Source organism: Enhydra lutris, unplaced genomic scaffold (genome assembly GCF_002288905.1).
Source record: "Enhydra lutris kenyoni isolate GAN:26980312 unplaced genomic scaffold, ASM228890v2 scaffoldscaffold29, whole genome shotgun sequence".
NCBI classification, from domain to species: domain Eukaryota; kingdom Metazoa; phylum Chordata; class Mammalia; order Carnivora; family Mustelidae; genus Enhydra; species Enhydra lutris.
Genome location: NW_019154113.1, coordinates 6,704,639 through 6,723,402, shown reverse-complemented (window position 1 = coordinate 6,723,402; position 18,764 = coordinate 6,704,639). Strand labels below are relative to the sequence as shown.

The following is an 18,764-nucleotide window of genomic DNA, read 5'->3' as shown; positions in this document are numbered from 1 at the left end:
TCTCCAGAAGGATCCTGCTTTCTGTTTGTCAGCCTCGCCGCCTCCCCGGCTCACGTCTGTCTGCCCTGCACGGGGACTGATGAGAATTTAGCCAACACCCTCTGGGAAGAGCGCCCCCTGCTCATAGAACTGACCGTCCACCTAAGAAGATCAGCCACAGGAAATGACCAGAGACATGAACAACCACCGACGACCAACTCCAAAGTGATGGGTCCCCCCACCCCCGACGGTGCACCCAGGGCACAGGGCCCCACCCGGAACCCTCCCTCCAATCTGAGGTCCCACAGGCCCTTCGGACTGAGCTCAACTAACCCTCACCCCAAATTTTTCCTTCCAAATCACCTAGCACTGTTGACAGCACCACCAAGCCCAGCTACAATCCAAGCTACTCCCAGCCCTTTGTCCCCGCACCTGCCATCCACCCCCAACCCTGTGATCCCCACTGTTTCTCCAACCCGGCCCTGCCCGCCAGGCAAGACCTCAGCATCCCTCCCCTGGACACTAAGCACCCCCAGAGGATCTATTGGCTCTTCCTCCCATCTGGTCATGCATGGCGCATTCTGCTCAGGGTTGAAGATCCAAACAGCCATGTCTCAAGCCCCAGAAGCCCCCCGTCCTCCAGAGCATCACCCGGCATCGCCTTCCATGCCCTCAGCACGGCCTCCCTGCAGCCAAGGGCTGGGAACATAAGGAGAAGGTTCTGTGAAAGGAAACTTCAAAATATTCAAAGAAGGAACTGATGTGAGTCATGGCCAGACCCTCCAAGATGGAGAGATGCTGGGAGGGGGGAGGGGGCACCTTCCAGGTCCCCTGTGCCTCTGCAGGCACTCCTTCAGGTCCAGAAGCCCCAGCCCTGGCAGAGGAAAAGCCTCTGTGACCATCATGTGACCACCGGTGAGCTCAAATGCCCGGAGAGAGAACCAGAGGTCCCAGGAGATAGACAGTGGACAATTCCTGCCCCCTATTTTGACCAGATCACCACTTCCCTACCAAGAACTAAGGTTGGCCCCTCCCTACACCCAGCAAGACCCAAATGGCCCTTTATTCTGGAAACTTCTGTAGCACTGTGGCATTAGTTCTCCTTCATTTGGCTTAATTATAAATTATAATTTTTTTAAGACTTTGTTTATTTATTTGACAGAGAGAGATCACAAGCAGCAAAGAGAGAGGGGGAAGCAGGCTCCCTGCTGAGCAGAGACCCTGATGCAGGACTCGATCCCAGGACTCTGGGATCATGACCTGAGCCGAAGGCAGAGGCTTTAACCCACCGAGCCACCCAGGTGCCCCTAAATTGCCATTTTTAATCAGCCTCTGGACATTCTTCGTCATCCCCTCTGATCATCTGACCACTAGGTTTTATATGAAAAACAAACACACACAAAAAAAACGCTGAACAGATACTTGTCAGAAACATGCTGGGGGTAAAAAAATCTGGCAAGTTTCCTAACAAGGAAAACAGGTAGGGATCATCTAGGAAAATGATACATGTGGCCCAGAACCTTGCAGAAAGACCTTCCAACAGAAAGGGTCAGAGGTTAAAAGAGTAAGCATAGAGGATGGGCGACCCCTCATAACCAAGGACAGGTCCCCAGGCCTGGCACGATCCTTTGAGATCACAGGGGAAAGGCTGGAGCACTGAGTAAGTCTAGGCAGGCTGGGAAAATATTCAGGAAAATAGAGTGCCCAGCCTGGGGAGGCTGGCCCGAGTCCGAGGGGAGAACGCGGAGGGAGGAATGCACCCTAGCCAGATGCGTTAATGATCACAGAGGACCAGCTTCACTGGGAAGGTGGAGGGTCTCCAAATGAGGAGCAAGGTTGGCAACTGGAAATAGTGGAAAGGCAAGAGGGCTGCATTGGCTGCTTTCAGAGCTCAAGTCTCTAGACACAGTGAACTGATGTCCCAGGGGCCAAAAAAATCCTACAAATGTGATCCTAGAGCTGTAACCCTTAATCTCAGGGAGCATGGGAGGCCAGAGAACCCCAGAATGAACCAGTGCTTATCCTAGTGTGTCAGGGGAAGATGTAGATCTTGGAACCAATGCCTGGTTCCCTGAACATCTCCTCCTGATGACAGTCTAGAGTGAATGATAAAAGATGGTCCGTAATGACCCCAGAAAAAGGAAGACAGAATTTAAAATCAGCAGGATTTCACCACAACCAAAGAAGACACACTGGCCTCACTCCCTCTTCTAACAAGCGTTCCAGGCTAGCATTAAGAAAATAATTAAACATAAGTAATCTTAATTTCACTGGCCAGATTTCCCACCATTCTTAACTTCAGACATACATTTCATAAAAGCTCCTTAAATCTCCTTGTGGATGAACGAGAGATGTATGTTAAATAATGGCTTGTGTGTGTAATAACTGCATGAATTTAAAAAAAAAAAAAAAGCATTTTCGGGGAGTGCCTGGATGGCTCAGTCGTTAAGCCGCTGACTCTTGATCTCAACTCCTGTCTTGATCTCAAGATTTTGAGTTCAAGCCCTACGAGGGGTTCTACGCTGGGTGTGAAGCCTACTTAAAAAAATAAAATAAAAACCAGCATTAAAAAAAAATTACTTGGATTTAGAAATAAAGAATGCACACCTTCAGGGGCACCTGGCCGGCTCAGGCAGTGGAGCACAAGATTCGTGATCTCAGGATCATGATTTCGAGCCCCACGTGGGGTGTAGAGATTACTCAAAAATAAAATAAATAAATAAACCTAAAATTCAAAAAAAAAGAACGCACACCTTCAGAAGGTTAAATGACATTAACTAAATGGCCAGAAGGAGGAGTTCATCTAACTGGATAGAGGGACTTACTCTTCTAACAAGCAGAGTTTTCTTAGATAGGACACCAAAAGTACAAGCCACCAAACACAGATAAACTGAGCCTAATAAAAATTTTAAACTTCTAAGGACACTATCAAGAAAGTAAAAAAGACAACCCACAGAACAGGAGAAAATTTTTGCAAATCATATATATAGTAAGGATCTTATATCCAGAATACATAAAGAACTCCTACAACTCAAAAACAAGAACACAAATAATCCAATGTAAAAAGAGGCAAAGAGGGGCACCTGGGTGGATCAGTCATTAAGCCTCTGCCTTCGGCTCAGGTCATGATCCCAGGGTCCTGGGATCGAGCCCCGCATAGAGCTCCCTGCTCAGAGGGAAGCCTACTTCTCCCTCACCCACTCCCCCTGCTTGTGTTCCCTCTCTCGCTGTGTCTCTCTCACTGTCAAATAAATAAATAAAATCTTTAAAAAAAAAAAAAAAGCATAAGCGGGCAAAGAGTCTGAATAGATAGTTCTCCAGAGAAGATATGAAAATGTTCAGTAAACACTTGAAAAGATGTTCAACATCACTAGTCATCAGGGAAATGCAAATCAAAACCACAGTGACTCTAAAAAATAAAAATAAACATAAAATAAATAAAATTTTTTAAAAACCACAATGACTCCTTGACATTGGTCTTGGCAATGACCTTTTTGGATCTGACACCAAAAGCAAAGGCAACAAAAGCAAAATAAACAAGTGGGACTACATCATACTGAAAAGCTTCTACACAGCAAAGAAAACCACCAGCAAAATGAAAAGGCAACCCACCAAATAGGAGAAAACATTTGCAAATCATGTATGTGACCAAGGGTTAATATTCAAAATATATAAAGAACTCCTACAATTCCACAGGAAAAAAAAAAAAAAATCCGATTACAAAATGCGCAGAGGATCTATGTGATACCATAATTTACAATTTATATACATAGTTGATCTTCATCCCCGGTTTCTGGCAGAGCTCCTAAAACTATTGTAATTTCTTAAGGGACTAAAGTGTCTGTTGTTATGTTAACAAGGCGACTTTTGGAGCTCCTAAGAATAGAGGCTAGTTGTCAGGAGAACCAAACATGGGATTTGTCCTGGGGACTTTCAGTCCCATCACCTTGACCTCTGAGAAGAGGGGGCTAGAGGTCAAATCAACTGCCAGTGGCCAATGATTTAATCTCTCATGTCCATACCATGAAGGAGAGGGTTCAAAGAGCCTCCAGGCTGGTGAAAATGAGGAGCCCCTCACCCTCTCTCCATACTTTGCCCTACACGATTCTTCCATCTGGCTGTTCTGAGTTGTATCCCTTGGTATAAACCAGTAATGTCGTACGTCAAATGTTTCTCTGAGTTCTGTGAGCTTCATTAGCAAACAAATCAAACTAAAGAAGTGGGAAACTCTGATTTCTGAAGCACAGCTAACAACCTAGTTGTTCAATTGGGATCTGAAGTTCAAAGAGAAGGTTGTGGGAACCTCCAATTTGTAGCCAGTTGGTCATAAGTCAAAGGAGCAATCTGGGCTTGCAACTCGTGTCTGAAGGGGGTGGGAAAGTCTTGTAGGACTAAACCCTTACCCCATGGGATCTGATGCAAGGAGGAGTTCATCTAACTGGATAGAAAGACTTACTCTTCCAACAAGCAAAGTTTTCTTAGATAGGACACCAAAAGCATAGGCAACCAAACACAGATAAACTGAGCGTAATAAAAATTTTAAACTTTTATGCTTCTAAGGACACATTTACCTCTACCCTGTCCCATCTACCTGTGGGTAGATAGCATCAGAATTGAGTTGAATGGTGTAACACCCAGCTGGTATAAAGAGAATTACTTGGTGTTGTGTGGGAAAAGACCCCCTCTACCCATTGGAAACGGAGTCTCAGAACACACATAACATGAATAGACATTGTTCCAAAGAAGACACACACACGGCCAACAGGTGCATGACAAAGTGTTCAGTATCACCAACCATCAGGGCACTGCAGACCAAAATAATGAGACATCACCTCCTTATCTGTTAGAATGGCTAGTATCAAAAAGACAAGAAATATCAGCTACTGGTGAGGATGTAGAGAAAAGGAACACTTGTGCCCAACTGGTGGGAACATACATTGGGGCAGCCACTATGGAAAACAAGTCTGGGGGGTCCTCACTAAATTTAAAATAAAACTGTCATGCCATCCAGCAGCTGTACTTTCTGAACAAAATAAAAACACCGACTAAAAAAGAGAGAGGCACATCTACCCACCCAAAACCTTACACATGAATTTCCACAGCAGTCTCATTCGTAAGAGCCAAAAGGCAGAAATGACCCAAATGCCCATGCACAGTAATGAGCTAACTGTAAGCTGGACGCAAGTCAACCTTGGGTTGGTTCTACTGAAATGCCAAGGCACACTGAGGCTAGATTGGCAGAAGACGAACGTCCGAGGAGAGTGGGAAAAGCTCTCCGCCACCACGAGCGTCTTGCTGCTCCTGAGCAAGCATTTCTTAGGTGGTAATAATGTGTACCAGTTACCCTGGGATCTTGTTAAAGTATAGATTCTAACTCAGCAGGTCTGAGTGGGACCCAAGCTCCTGCATTTCTTTTTTTTTTTTTAAGATTTTATTTATTTATTTGACAGACAGAGATCATAAGTAGGCAGAGAGGCAGGCAGAGAGAGAGGGGGAAGCAGGCTCCCCGCTGAGCAGAGAGCCCGATGCGGGGCTCAATCCCAGGAACCTGGGATCAAGATCTGAGCTGAAGGCAGAGGCTTTAACCCCAAGCTCATGCATTTCTAACAGGCTTCCTGGTGATGCCTTGCTGCTGGGCCACGGGCCAGACCACTGAGTAAAAAGACAGCATCTCTGAAGCTCAGAGATGCTCAGTAACTGAACCCAGGGCCACCCCTCTCACCAGGCACGGAGGACTTGAAGTCCAGTCTAACTGACTCCAAAAACCCAGGCTCTTTCCACAGCAGGCCCCATGACGTGGGTCCTGGATGCCATGTTCTGGGAGAAGCCCAGATCTGAGTGAAGGAAGAATCCAGGATAAAATGAGCTCTGGAGCCCACGTGATGGGAGGAACAGTGGAAGAATGAGAAATGTGTGACAGCCTCAGCAGTTGGTCCAAGCCTGGGGAGGAGTCATACCTAAAGGCTGGGATGGCCCCAGGGGGGGCACCATGCCAGGGAGGAGACATACGGGCATATCAGTTTGGACTCCTTAAGAATGTTCTCCTACAGCTGTCCCAGAATAAAACGAGCCATCCCAGACTAGAAGCCAGCGCTCCCCAGACACCACCTTCCTCATTCCAACAGAATCATACACCAACCTTATTAGCCCTACCACAAAGGAGGCATCATTAGCTGTGACAAAAATAAATCTTAGACAAATCTTTCAATTCTAGCTACGGGCTTTCAGCTGGGAGACCTATTTTCTTTTTTGCCTTTGTTTTTAAGATGAACAAGGGTTAGAGAAGCATCAAAGGCATGTTTGTGGGAAAGGAAAACTTTTTCCTTGATACATTTAGGATTGAACTGAAACTCAAAAGATCACCTAACCTTTTTCTCCTTCTGGAATTCAATCGCACCACAGAAAATCATCTTGGAAAACACTGAACCTAATGATACTGAACCAAACAGCCCTTTGATCATGAGTCTCCGGACCCCCACATCTCTCCTCCAAAGCCGAACAACCCTGGGTTCGGCAAACCTTGTTCAAATGGTCTTCAAGCCCTCTCATCACCCGGGTCTTCTCCATGGATAAGAGCCAATTTGTTTCCTGGGGGGCCTGACCGGCTCCAAAGAGAACGGAGCTCTAATTGCACTGGGGGTTCATCCTTCCATCAATGAAGTCCCAGGTCATGTCTGATTTCCAGCAGCCCCCCCTTTAGTGCCGGGGCTCACTGTGCTTTCTGAGGATGAGAACTGCCATCAGTGCCTTTCTCTGTGTAGAGACACAGCCTCCTTGATCATTGGTTGTTTGTGGATGGACTGCATGACCTTCATCCAATGAGGCAGTCTGGGATCAGTAGAAGGAACAACTCTTTTACAGTTAGGGTTGTTCAAAAACAGACTAACCCAGCCTATCGTGGTACTATCTTCCTACCCATAAGGTATGCAAGCAGAATTAACCAGGGAGGGAATTCAGCGGCCAACATTTGGCCCACAGTGGACAAGAAGGCCTCGCACACTAAAATCCCAGGCTTCTATCACACAACACCAGAAGATGGAGGAAAAGCAAGCAGAGGCACGCCACGATGGAAGAATTCTGCTAGGGTCATGCCTGCTCTCTGCCCGGGGCCGGGGCTGGGGGAGGTCCGGATTATCACACATCACTTCATTCCCCCAAGCACCCTATAAGCAGGATGTCCCATTTTGCAAATGACAAAATTGGCTCGGACCAAATCACTCCTCTGGGTCCCCTGTCAGGTGGCAGAGCCAGGACACCAAGTTCGTTGTCTCTGACACCGCCGCCCAGGTTCATCCGATTCTATTCTGCAAATCGCAGGAAATGAGAAAGGCAAAAGGCCATCGGCTGATGGGACTCTGGCATGCTAGGGTAAGCAGTTTTGATTTAACACAGGAAATAGGAAAAAGACCACAGCTTTTTTTGATAAGGAGTCTTTTTTTTTTTCATCTCTGTAAACAGTTGACATCAGTTAATAATTTAAAAATAGGAGGAATAACAAAACAAGGGGGAAGGAATGAAAGAAAAGGCCCTTGAGAGATACAGAGGTAACTAAACAATGTGGGGGGTCCTCAGCAGCCTTGGTGACAGACCAGCCTCTGACCGAGAAACAGTCCAGACTGAACCCCACGGGGACGAAGGCACGTGCTTCCCAAACCACCTTTCTGGAACATGCCTCTCCAGCTTCTTCAACGGGGGAGCTAGAGACTTATTACTTACATCCTAACAACAGCGGGTCATGAGCATTAACTGCTTGTCCCCCAGCCCAGGAATTCAGAACTCCAGGGTGGTTTTCCTTTGCTTGTGGGCTTGTCCCAAATGGCTGTGATGGCTTCAATCAACTTCTCCATAGTTAACGCATACACGGACAGGGCTTATCAAACAGCGTGAGATCCATCTAACCACACGCATGCACACACACACACACACACACACACACACACACACCCGGTCTTCCCAGACACAACCCTTCCAACAGAATTACAAAGGAACCAAGGACCATAGGACCAACGGTCACCATTGAGCCCAGGAGGGAAGTGGCAAACAGGTCAAAGCTGGGAAGAGGGTCTAGGGATACCATCGGCTGCTTTGAGTCCGTTTGCTTCAAGCTATGGGAAGTGCGTTTATGCAATCGTGCTGGCTTCTCAATACTAGATTGAAGAGCATGAGGTATGGATTACACCTGTATGATTTTTGGAACTCGTGCAAAATTTCAGCGAGCGCCATAGAGCCCCAGCCAGTGGGAAGACATTCGAAAACGTTGTTTCAGGCACTATGATATATAAGGAAAGGTCCGGAGTGAGATTGCTTGGAGCTTATGAATATTTATTACAATGCATTCTTGAAAACAACCAAAAAATTAAGTACAGTATAAATAGAAAACAGATTTAGGAGTCAGTCATAGGTTTACATTATGCAAATGATCGTTAAAGACCTACAACCAGGATGTTGTTAAATGCCGGAAAAAAGTGGGGGGGACTGCTATTTGGACATTTTCTTAGAATCGACAAATGATATTTTGAGTTTTTTGACAATCTGTTCGCCGAGGAGTGCCTGTGGGCACATCTTGTCACTTTCGCTAACCTGGTGGGGGAGTCCCAAATTCAAAGCAAAGGCGCAGGCCTGGGGTTTTCACAGCCCCCCTTGTTCATGGCAGACAAGGCTTTGGGGGACAGAAAGGGGTCCCGAACCTCAACCCAAAAGCTCTCACACACAGCTCAGCCAACCCTCAGCCTCAGAGCAATGAAGAGGCTTTGCCAACATTCAAAAACTCCCAGACAGCTAGCTGAGCGCATTTGTGTCTCCAAATTAACAAGAAAAGAAGCATGAACAACAGTCTTTGTGCTGAGTAACTTTATCCCATCGAGGATGTCACCTTGGGCTTTGTGATACCACTCAGGCAGGCCGTCCTCTGAGCGCAAAGCCCAGAGAGGCACGCAAGGGTTAAAGGCAAAGGTCTGTCTCTCGGGGAGCAGGAGAGCCGGGAGAAGCCCCCTTTGCAAACTGTAGTGAAAGACATCTAACCCCTCCTCCCCACCTCCTGCTGCCCACAGCCCATAGCTCCCTGCCTCATACCCAACTCAGCACACACTCCAAGGAGCTGAAACCAGTCACCAATGGTCTCTTCATGATGCGGAGGAAGAATAAATGAGTTACAGATTCCATAAACTTCCCCACCAGAAATACAACCCCACCCGACCATCACCTGGTAAAAATTCCCTCCCAGGCCCCGGCTGCATGGCCCCGGGCAACTCACTAGACCATCAGATGTCTCCCGAGGCCCAGGGCGGTGAGACAGTCACACAAACGGGCGCCACCCTGTGCACGCACCCCTGCATGTTATTAAGGAGACCAGCAAGGGCTCCCCTCCAAAGCAGCTCGGAATATAGTCATCGTGGCTGAGAGGGAGTCCAGTGTCAATACAAAAATCCACATGAGCGTCAGTAAACACGAATAATGCGCCAGCTGTCAGCGGTCTAAATGCCGAGAACACAGCCCTCGGGCTTTGATACTCCTCTAGGTCCAGCCTCAGAGTCCAGCCCTCATTTCTGACATAGTTCCTCCTGTCAGTTGTAAACGATAAAATCAGAATCCCCATGTTTGGTTTTGTTTTTTAAGATTTTATTTATTTATTTGACAGACAGAGATCACAGGTAGGCAGAGAGGCAGGCAGAGAGAGAGGAGGAAGCAGGCTCCCTGCTGAGCAGAGAACCCGATGGGGCTCGATCCCAGGACCCTGAGATCATGACCTGAGCTGAAGGCAGAGGCTTTAACCCACTGAGCCCCCCAGGCACCCCAGAATCCCCGTATTTTAAATCCATTAGTAACTACCAACCTGTCTTCGTGTCCTGGGGATTAACCAAGACTAATATTTTATGTTGAGGTTCGTCACGGTGCACAGTGCAAAGGCAAACAGACGAGGCTTCAAGTTTAACCTGAAAAAAAAAAAAAAAAAAACGAAATCGCCATTTTGTTCTGTCATCAAAGTAAGGGCACGGGAAATTAATTACCAATTAATTAGCACCGTATTCCCTGAAAGAACACTGCTGCACAGAGGTTAATTTGACAGGATGGAAGCAAGGTAAAAATGGAAACCTTACCCACTCTGAGCTAAACACAAGTGGGATGTGACAAAGGCCCTTCCTCCGTCTCCCACCAGCCAGCCCTCCCCGTCCCTCATGCACCTGTCCATCCATCCCAGTACTGATTAAACACCCACTCAGCAGATACCCTCCAGCCTCTCCCTTCCAAATGCTTTGGGCCCCAATGCCTTCCCCACCCTGGTCCCCTTCCGGCCTCAGCCCACAAAAGCTGGTGACCACACCCCCACCTCAGGCTTCTACCTGCCATGCCAGCCTCAACGTTCCTCCTGGGGCCACTCCACAGAAACAGCCCGAACAAGCCTGTGTCCACCCCGCTGCCTCTCGGGCTGCCGGCTGCACAGCCTCGGATCCCGGCAAGGAGTCTCAGCAAACCCTTACCCCTTCTGGGCCCTGCAGGCTCGGCTCTGACTTTGAGGCACTCCAAGGGCAGAGAAACTCTGCTGTGAGAGACAGAGAACAGTGCTGGTGCCTGTTTGCTTATGAGCAAGGGCAACACCAAGCGGCGTCTGGGGGCCTCCAACACTGGGACCCTCCCACCCAGAGCCTTCTCGCAAGGGCTGGTAGCCTCTCTGTGGCCATCAGACATAATGTTCCCAGCTCCAAAGCAAAAGGTCAACACGTTCCCTTGCCAAGTCTGTTTGGAAAACGGAGGAGAGCAGAAGAAAATGAAAAGAGGATGTGTCGTCTGAGCTAGGCGGGCAGGTCGCCTGTATAAGTTTATAGCAGGCCTCTGTGGTTTGAGAGAAACGTTTCCTGACAAATTCTGAGAGCCGCAAACATCTGGGTGGCTCCCTGTCTTCAAGTCCCCTGCGGGGAGCGTCCCCGAGCTGGCTGTCTCACGAGGGGGCTATTAGAGGCCATTAAAAATACGCACAGGAGTGTCCGGCTGGCTCAGCGGTGGGAGGAGCATGGAACACTTAATCTCAGGATTGTGAGTTTGAGCCCCATGTTGGGTACAGAGATTCCTAAAAAATAAAATCCTTTAAAAAAATGTACAAAGCATTATATCGACATGGAAATTTATTTCCATTATATCGACATGGTATTTATTACACCTGAGAGTGTATTCTGAGAGTGACCTAAATGTTTAAAAAGTATATGCAGAAATAAAAGTCAAATGGAAACATATCAAAATGTTCACAGCATCAACTGTGATGCTTTTTTCATTTTCTCTGTCTCTGGAGATAGTTCCCAAATATTATACAAGGAGCATACACCGGCTTATTACCAGAAAAATCAGTAAGTATTACTGTATTGTATTTTTTTATTGTATTTTTAAATGTGATAGGGCAGTTTCAAGACTGGAAACAGTTAACTGGGACTTTCCAGAGAACCAGAGCAATGTGGCATGATGTATCCTCAAATCATTTTCTCATCTTTCTCTCCGTTTGGAAAAATTTCTCTGGACTCCAAAAGAAAAACTAAATTTGCTAAAAGCCATGAGGAAGTCTGATACCACCCCAAAATGAGACTATTTCAACTGCTAAGTGATAGGGAATGCCTACCATTTCTTAAGTAACTGTTAAAATGGTAGGAAAACAATTGAAAATCTTCTCATGAAAATTTATTTTTTCTAAAGGGGGGAGAAGCAGATAGCTATAAAGTCCTTTCAGCATTTCTATCACATAAAAACAACTTAATTTTAAGAGCTGTCTTATTTTATTATGTTTTTGCTAATCACACTAAAATTATTCACTCACTGCACAGACTCACATAATAGGTTTATGTAATGCAATCTCGTAAGTAAGGGTGAAATGAAAGCTGAGAACTGAAACTGCTTCGAAGAGCCTTCCGGAGCTAGCTTTCAGATTTCACCCGCTTCTCAGGTTGCCCTCCCCACACTCCAGCCCACCCTGCAGCCCACAGCCAGTGTCTCCCCAGAGAATTAGCAACCCTAACCCCAATGGAGAGCTGGCTTCCGTTTTCGGCTTCATTGCCACTAGGGGGTGCTGAAAGCGTGTGCGTGCAGGGACCTCGGTCCGCAGCTCAGCACTGTAGAATCAATCAGGGGATTCTCGTAGCACTTTATCTTCAACTAGCATGATCTCCAAGATCTCAAGAAAGCCACAACTGTATAAGCTGCACAAGCCACTGTTCTAATGAACTCTGGAACAGCTTCAGTACAGTGAACTAAAACTCGGCAGTGCTGGATACAAGGCAATGGTATCAGTAGGTACGAGCAAAGTCTACGTATAACCAAGAAAATCTTGTCTCTTGGAACAGATCGGACTTAAATCTGAAAGAAGTGTTACAGACTGAGGTACAGCCCAAGATGCACATTTCTTTTTTTTTTTTTTTTTTTTTTTTTTACTTACTGCATGGGAAAAAATTTTCTTCACAGTAACACAATTTAAAAATTTTACCCACAGTCCCTCCATCCTAACGAACAAAAGGTTTTCATTTCTCTCTGTTCTCTCCCAGCCCTAATCCAAAAGGCTATCTTATCAGTGCCTAAAATCATATGGATATAACTAAATTTTAAATATAACTATTTTAAATAGTTTGAAATTGTAAATATAACTAAATTTTAAAGCTGAGCCAAACCACAGAGACCAAAGAGCAACCAAGCCCCTCATTTGACACATGGGGAAACTGAGGCCCAACCAGGCATTATGTAAACAGAGTCTCATTTAGTTCTCCTTAAGGACAATTCAAGGTAAGTTCCAGCAGGAGAAGGGGTTGGTTTTTTTGGTTTTTTTTTTTTTTGCTTTTGTTTTTGTTTTCCAAATAGGCTCCATGCCCAATGTGGGGCTTGAACACAGGACCCTGAGATCAAGAGTCTGATGTTCTACTGAGGAAGCCACCCAGGCACCCCAGTAAGCTCTGTTATTGTCCCAATTTTTTTTTTAAGATTTTATTTATTTATTTGACAGAGAGAGACACTGCAAGAGAGGAAATACAAGCAAGGGGAGTGGGAGAGGGAGAAGCAGGCTTCCCGCCAAGCAGGGAGCCTGATTCAGGGCTCGATCCCAGGACCCTGGCATCATGACCTGAGCTGAAGGCAGATGCTTAACTGACTGATCACCCAGGAGGCCCCCTTTCTTTTTAAAGATTTTTATTGTCCCAATTTTAAATATGAGAACATCAAAACCAGAAAAGTTAAGACACTTGCTCAAGGTCACACAGCTAGTAAGCGGTAGGTGTGGGATGCACAGCAGGCATTTTGTTCACTGCCTTGCATAACCGGACTCATCCTCAAGACTCCAGAATCCCATTCTAGAATTCCTCTGCTTCTCAAAGTGTAATTATTCTAGTATTCACTCCAGAAGTTGTTGTTGTTTTTAAATCTATAATAGTCTCTCTAGTACTAACATGCTACTCTCTAGTAAGTTAGATTTTACGATCACACGTACCTGCTCCCCCGTGGGAAGAGAGAAAAGCTCTTCTGAGGGCTGCATCCCTTCCCTAAGCGTGGCGTAGTAAGCCAGGGCTGCTTCCCGATGCCTTTCAGGGTCATCTTCCAAAATATCCACAGGGTAAACACCTTCCAGGAGAAAAAAGACAGTAAGAAATGACATTAGTTTTATTCTTTTGTTAAAGGGGAGTCCCTTATTTCTTGAAGATTTTGTTTTTTGTAAGCAAACAAGTAACATTTGCCATAAAAATTATGTTCCCCTATTTTTTAAATTTTTTTTTAAAGATTTTAATTATTTATTTGGGAAAGAGAGAGAGAGTGAGTGAGAGACGAGCCCGGGGAGGGGGGTAGAGAGAGAGGGAGAAGCAGACTCCCCTGCCGAGCAGGTAGCCCCATGTGGGTCTCCATCCCAGGTCTCTGGGATCATGAATTGAGCCGAAGGCAGACACTTCACCAACTGAGCTACCCAGCTACCCCGTTTCCTTAATTTTTCTTTTAATGAAAAAATAGTTCCATATCAGGTGCTAAAAGAAAATAGAAGACATTCCTAATGGCGGGGTTGGCAGGAACACGGGAGAGATAGGAAATTCCACCTAGGGGAGTCTGGTTGGCTCAGTCCTTAAGCAGCTGCCTTCGGCTCAGGTCATGATCGCAGGGTCCTGGGATCGAGCCCCCATCAGGCTCCCTGTTTGGCGGGAAGCCTGCTTCTCCCTCTCCCACTCCCCCTGCTTGTGTTCCCTCTCTTGCTGGGTCTCTCTCTGTCAAACAAATAAATAAAATCTTAAAAAAAAAAAAAAAAAAAAAAAGGAAGCTGCACCTGACCCCCACCTTCGAATGCTACAGAAACTTCCTTGCATACCCAAACCACCAAATTGTTTCCCAGGGAGGGAAGCCACAGCAGCCACAGGCACAAGCAGGGACATGGAGAGCCCACAACTAGCTGGTGAGAACCTTGATAATGGACAAAATTGAGCTCGAGTTACTATTTTGCCGGCCTCCGTACTCGCTGTGTGGTTGATGAGATTTGCCAGCCCGTCTCCTTGCGCTCGGCCACTGTCACGTAGAGAGCTGAAATGTACAAGTTGGTGGGAACTGCAAACCTGTCCATACACAGGGAGACTCCTGCATACATTCCTGTGCAAGTTTCCCGCAGGATCCTCCTCAGCATCTCTTTCTTGTCCTCATACTTGCGAGGAAAGTTATACCCTTGAAGAATTATCCAAATTGAGAGCATCCAATTCAGCTCGGAAGCAGTGGTCAGTTTTCCCGGGATGCTGGCCAGCCTCGGCTGGGCATGTCCCCAAGTGGGAGGGGGCTCTGCAATCCCCTCTCTTCTGTGAATCCTGGATTCGGCTCTGGGCATCCTATGTGGAGAGGAGGATGTCCAGAGCACCTGTGGACCAGACCCCCACCTATGCGTAAGCCCACCTCCTGCCCCGGGCTTGACATGCTGAACGTGTCCTGGGCACACGCAGAGAGTGACAAGTCACTGAGCAAATACGTTCTCCCACTATTCAATTTTTTTTAAATATTTGAGGAGAACATGGGTCCCAAGAAATTACAACTATAAATGCATGGATACAAATGTTTCAAATAAAGACAAAGAACTAACAGTCCTCTTGGTGACAATGAGTAAGTCAGTGAGGAACTCTGGGATCTCACCCTCTCTAAAAAGAGCTGTACCCCCAGCCAACATATTCTGCTGTGAAAGGCACATGCTTGTGGACACACATATACGTGCAAAAAGCCAAGGAAGCCCAGACTCCCCACCATGAGCCCCAAAGCCCCCCGCAACTGACAAGACAGAGCGCCGGGGCTGAACCTGTAGGCGCCCCTACTCCTTACTGGGCCTTCCAAGCCTAGAGCCCAGGAGCCGGATGGATCCAGGCTGGAATCCCGGCTTCACCCCCATTTACAGACGAAGAAACTGAGGCCAAGAGGAGAATGCTTGGCTAGTCAGCAGCAGGTCTGACTGCGCTCAGGATCTGCACAAAACACTCAGATTATGTTAGTGACCCAGCCCAGAAGGCCCTTTAGAATTCCACACCCCCCCCCAAGAGCACCCAACAGGTTCCTAGACCCCCGTTTCCCACTCCTTCTAACTTGACATCCTTAAGGCCCATCTCAGACACCAGCACGCCCAGAAGCCTTCCTGGAACCCCAAACAGCAAAAGCCCAGGGGGCCCCTGAGTCCTATGTTCCAATCCCAGCTCAGTTTAGGATGGGAATGAATCCACCTTTGTCGCCTCCCTGGTCCCTCAGGACAACACACACACACACACACACACACACACACACACAGGAACTCGGTGGGCAAGAGAGAGTGCGTAGCCCTGCCCCACTCTCTCCTGACCCAGGAACACAGAGCACTCCTCAGAGCACCCTGTGTGCACCCCCTCCTCTCCCGCCCTGCACAAAGACACCCCCATCCCCCAAGGCCTTTCTCACACTGAGCACTTGGGAAATTCGGGTAGGCAGTCGGCTGGGCTCTTCCTTCAAACTGCTGGTCATCCTTCTAGAAAGTCAGGTGGCTTCCCACAGGGATGAAAAAAGACTGTGCACATTGAAATAAATCAAGAAGATCAAACGGGAGAGAGGGTTGCTTCGACCCTGAAGTAGCCAGCTCAGGCGGCACGTTGCCCCATGAAAGCAGCTTGAACAACCACGTTTCCCTAACTGCCCCCAGGAGGGAGTAAAGATCCGCCTCCCTCCACCTCCCTGCTGCCTGGGGCTTCTCAGGAGAGACGCTTGTCAGCCCCAGGCCTCGAGAGCTCTCCAATGAGGTCTGAGGCTCCCAGAACAGTGGCATCCCCCAGCTGCACTGAGAAGCCCAACTGGGCCCCTTGGGACAGGGGTCAGGGAGGACACTGTGGTCTTCGGGGCTTTGGGAGAGGGGGCCTCACCATGGCCACAAGGCCCAGAAGCCTGGGTGCTCCCGGGAGGGCCTGGGGAGTCTCCTGCCTCACTCCCTCACAGGCTGTCAAGGGTTACCTGGCCTCAGTTCTGGTCGCCTGTGGTCAGGAGAAATGCAATGAATGTGTTTTGCTCCTCACACACCATGAAATCATTTCCCCTGCTGGTTCTGCCTCTGACGCTGTGAGACCCCCCTCAGAGAACTCCTTGGGCAGTAACCCCAGGCCACCCTTGGCTCTCCTTTTTGGGGGGGAATGTTGGGGGCGGGGAAGCTCACAAGAAGAATCAGGCCTGCCTCTGGGGAGCAGGGCCCTGAAAGGCAGAGATTAACCCTCTGGGAAGTGGAGAGCAGCTGCAAACACCTCAACACTCACAGAACAACCCGGCAGCCATGCTCTGTTCCCCCCTTTAAATCCTCCAAGCTGGGCACAGACCCCAAACTCCTAAGAAGTGTCCTGGGGCGGGCAAACCAGCCTAGGGTAGGGAAGCTCAATTTTCAGCCCTTTGGGTTTTAATTAGTTCTCCTCTGTCTGGCTGTGGGGGGTGTAGGGGTGGAGATGGGTAGGGAAATCCCCCATTAGAAAAGCTCCAGCAGCTGAGCTCTGACACACAAAATGTTTGGGTTTTCTGGAAATCTGGGTGGGAATGAAAAAAGGAGATGCTTACAGCAGGAGGGGAAGCATTCAGTGCTCAATGGGAAAGGGAACCCCTGCCCTTCTGGAGGAAGAAAGACCCTTCCCCAAATCGGTGGGAAGACAGACTCCCTCCCCAGCCCAGGAGGCATACACACACACACACACACACACACACACACACACACGACCCCCAGAGGAAGGAAGCCTCCCACCCACCCAAACCGCAAGGGCACACTTGGGCAGTGCCCAGGGGCCTCCAGGAAGTAAACAAGTCTGGGGTGTTTCACACATGCGCTCTGGAGCTGAGCTGGACGGCCACACTCCCCTCCCTGGTGATGGAAGGCTGACTCTGGGCAGGGGCTTCCAGATGTGAAATGCTAACAGGCTTTAATGGCTTGAACTGAACAGGAAATATTTTTCCAAAGCCAAAAGAATGTAATCTTTTCAGTACAATGTAAAATGCTTTTATGAAAAAGGCACACAGTTGAAATGATAATTCACTGCAGACCGTAAAGAAAATGAAATCCCCAAACGAGCCCCCAATTTAAGAATTCACTTTAAGCATATGTTTGCTGTAGTCACCAGAACAACAACAAAGTGGAACCTCTTAAAGCATACTTCTGGGGAAAATACTTGAATCATTCAGGATCTTTGTCCCAAAGCTCCAGTTCCCAGGGCGGGATGAATGCTGTCCCACTGAGCCACTACCTGTCACCCACTGCCCATCAGCCACAGCCACTACTGGGTCAGCAGTGCTGCTCAGGCCAGCAAAGCCTAATGCTCTAGGGCATTCCCAGCACTTTTGGGTCCTCCTGATATAAACAGCAATGCCAATTAATGAAAAACCTGAAAGAGGTCAATGCTCTGCACTTAACCATTTATTCAGTATCACTTGCAGAATATTCTTCCAAGTACTACCTCACCACGATGATGAGAAAAGTTCTTTCATTTTAGCAAAGTGAGATTTTTCTCATATGGGACTATTATTATGAGAAACATTAACAGATATTTTAAGTTTTACTAGCCCTGCTCTTGAGAATTTTGACCTCAGTGAAAGCCTCTATCCATCCATCATTTAACTATAAGGCATTATGTCACTGGAAAAGCTGACTGTAATCACTTGATTTTTTTGTAGTCATGTGGGTTGTCATTCTTGAATTATAGTTAAGAACAACTCTTGCTCATAACATGTGAAAAAAATTTCAGGGACACAAAATTATAAGGAAGTAATCTACTTTTATTTTTCAAAAATGGTTTAAGTGTGGCTATTCCTGATATAGAATTTTTTTTTGCCTTTCTTTATTTTTCTTACCAGTGTCCTGCTTTTCCCTCACAAATCAATTTTCTTCTGAAAGGAACTTATAAGAAGGAATCTTTATTATAGAAGAAACTGCCAATGGGGATTAAACTACTAATTTGGGACTTAGCAGGAAATATGGAGACTAGTTTATAACAGAGAGAGGAGGGCACCAAGAGATCCCAAGGCATGTTGCAAGAAGGGATTGTGGAGTTCTGAACGCAGGTGTTCTGAACACCCAAGGCTGTGAGGGCAGCACCTAAGGGAGAAGAGGTTCCCCAATGCTACCTCAGGAGCTCAGAATTCAGGACCAGGAATTCATCAGTTTCCCCGATTTCTAGTGAAATGTGTGTTACCACACAGCGAAATCCCAGAGCTGTGTGTCGAACTGTATGCTTTAAATCTCCATAGGCACGGGGCACCTGGGTGGCTCAGGTGGTTGGACATCTGCCTTCAGCTCAGGTCATGATTTCAGGGTCCTGAGA

General features: G+C 47.3%; 1 protein-coding gene across 1 annotated transcript in view; it reads right to left on the bottom strand.

The window, feature by feature from the left end:
* The window catches only part of LOC111152640 (family with sequence similarity 169 member B), a 65,172-nt gene extending 51,493 nt beyond the window's left edge, over positions 1 to 13,679 (bottom strand). The window contains 3 exon segments of the mRNA XM_022511179.1: positions 9,812 to 9,911; positions 13,433 to 13,643; positions 13,645 to 13,679. Of these exon segments, the coding sequence (XP_022366887.1) occupies positions 9,812 to 9,911; positions 13,433 to 13,643; positions 13,645 to 13,679 (346 nt within the window).
* Positions 13,680 to 18,764: the final 5,085 nt, after the last annotated feature.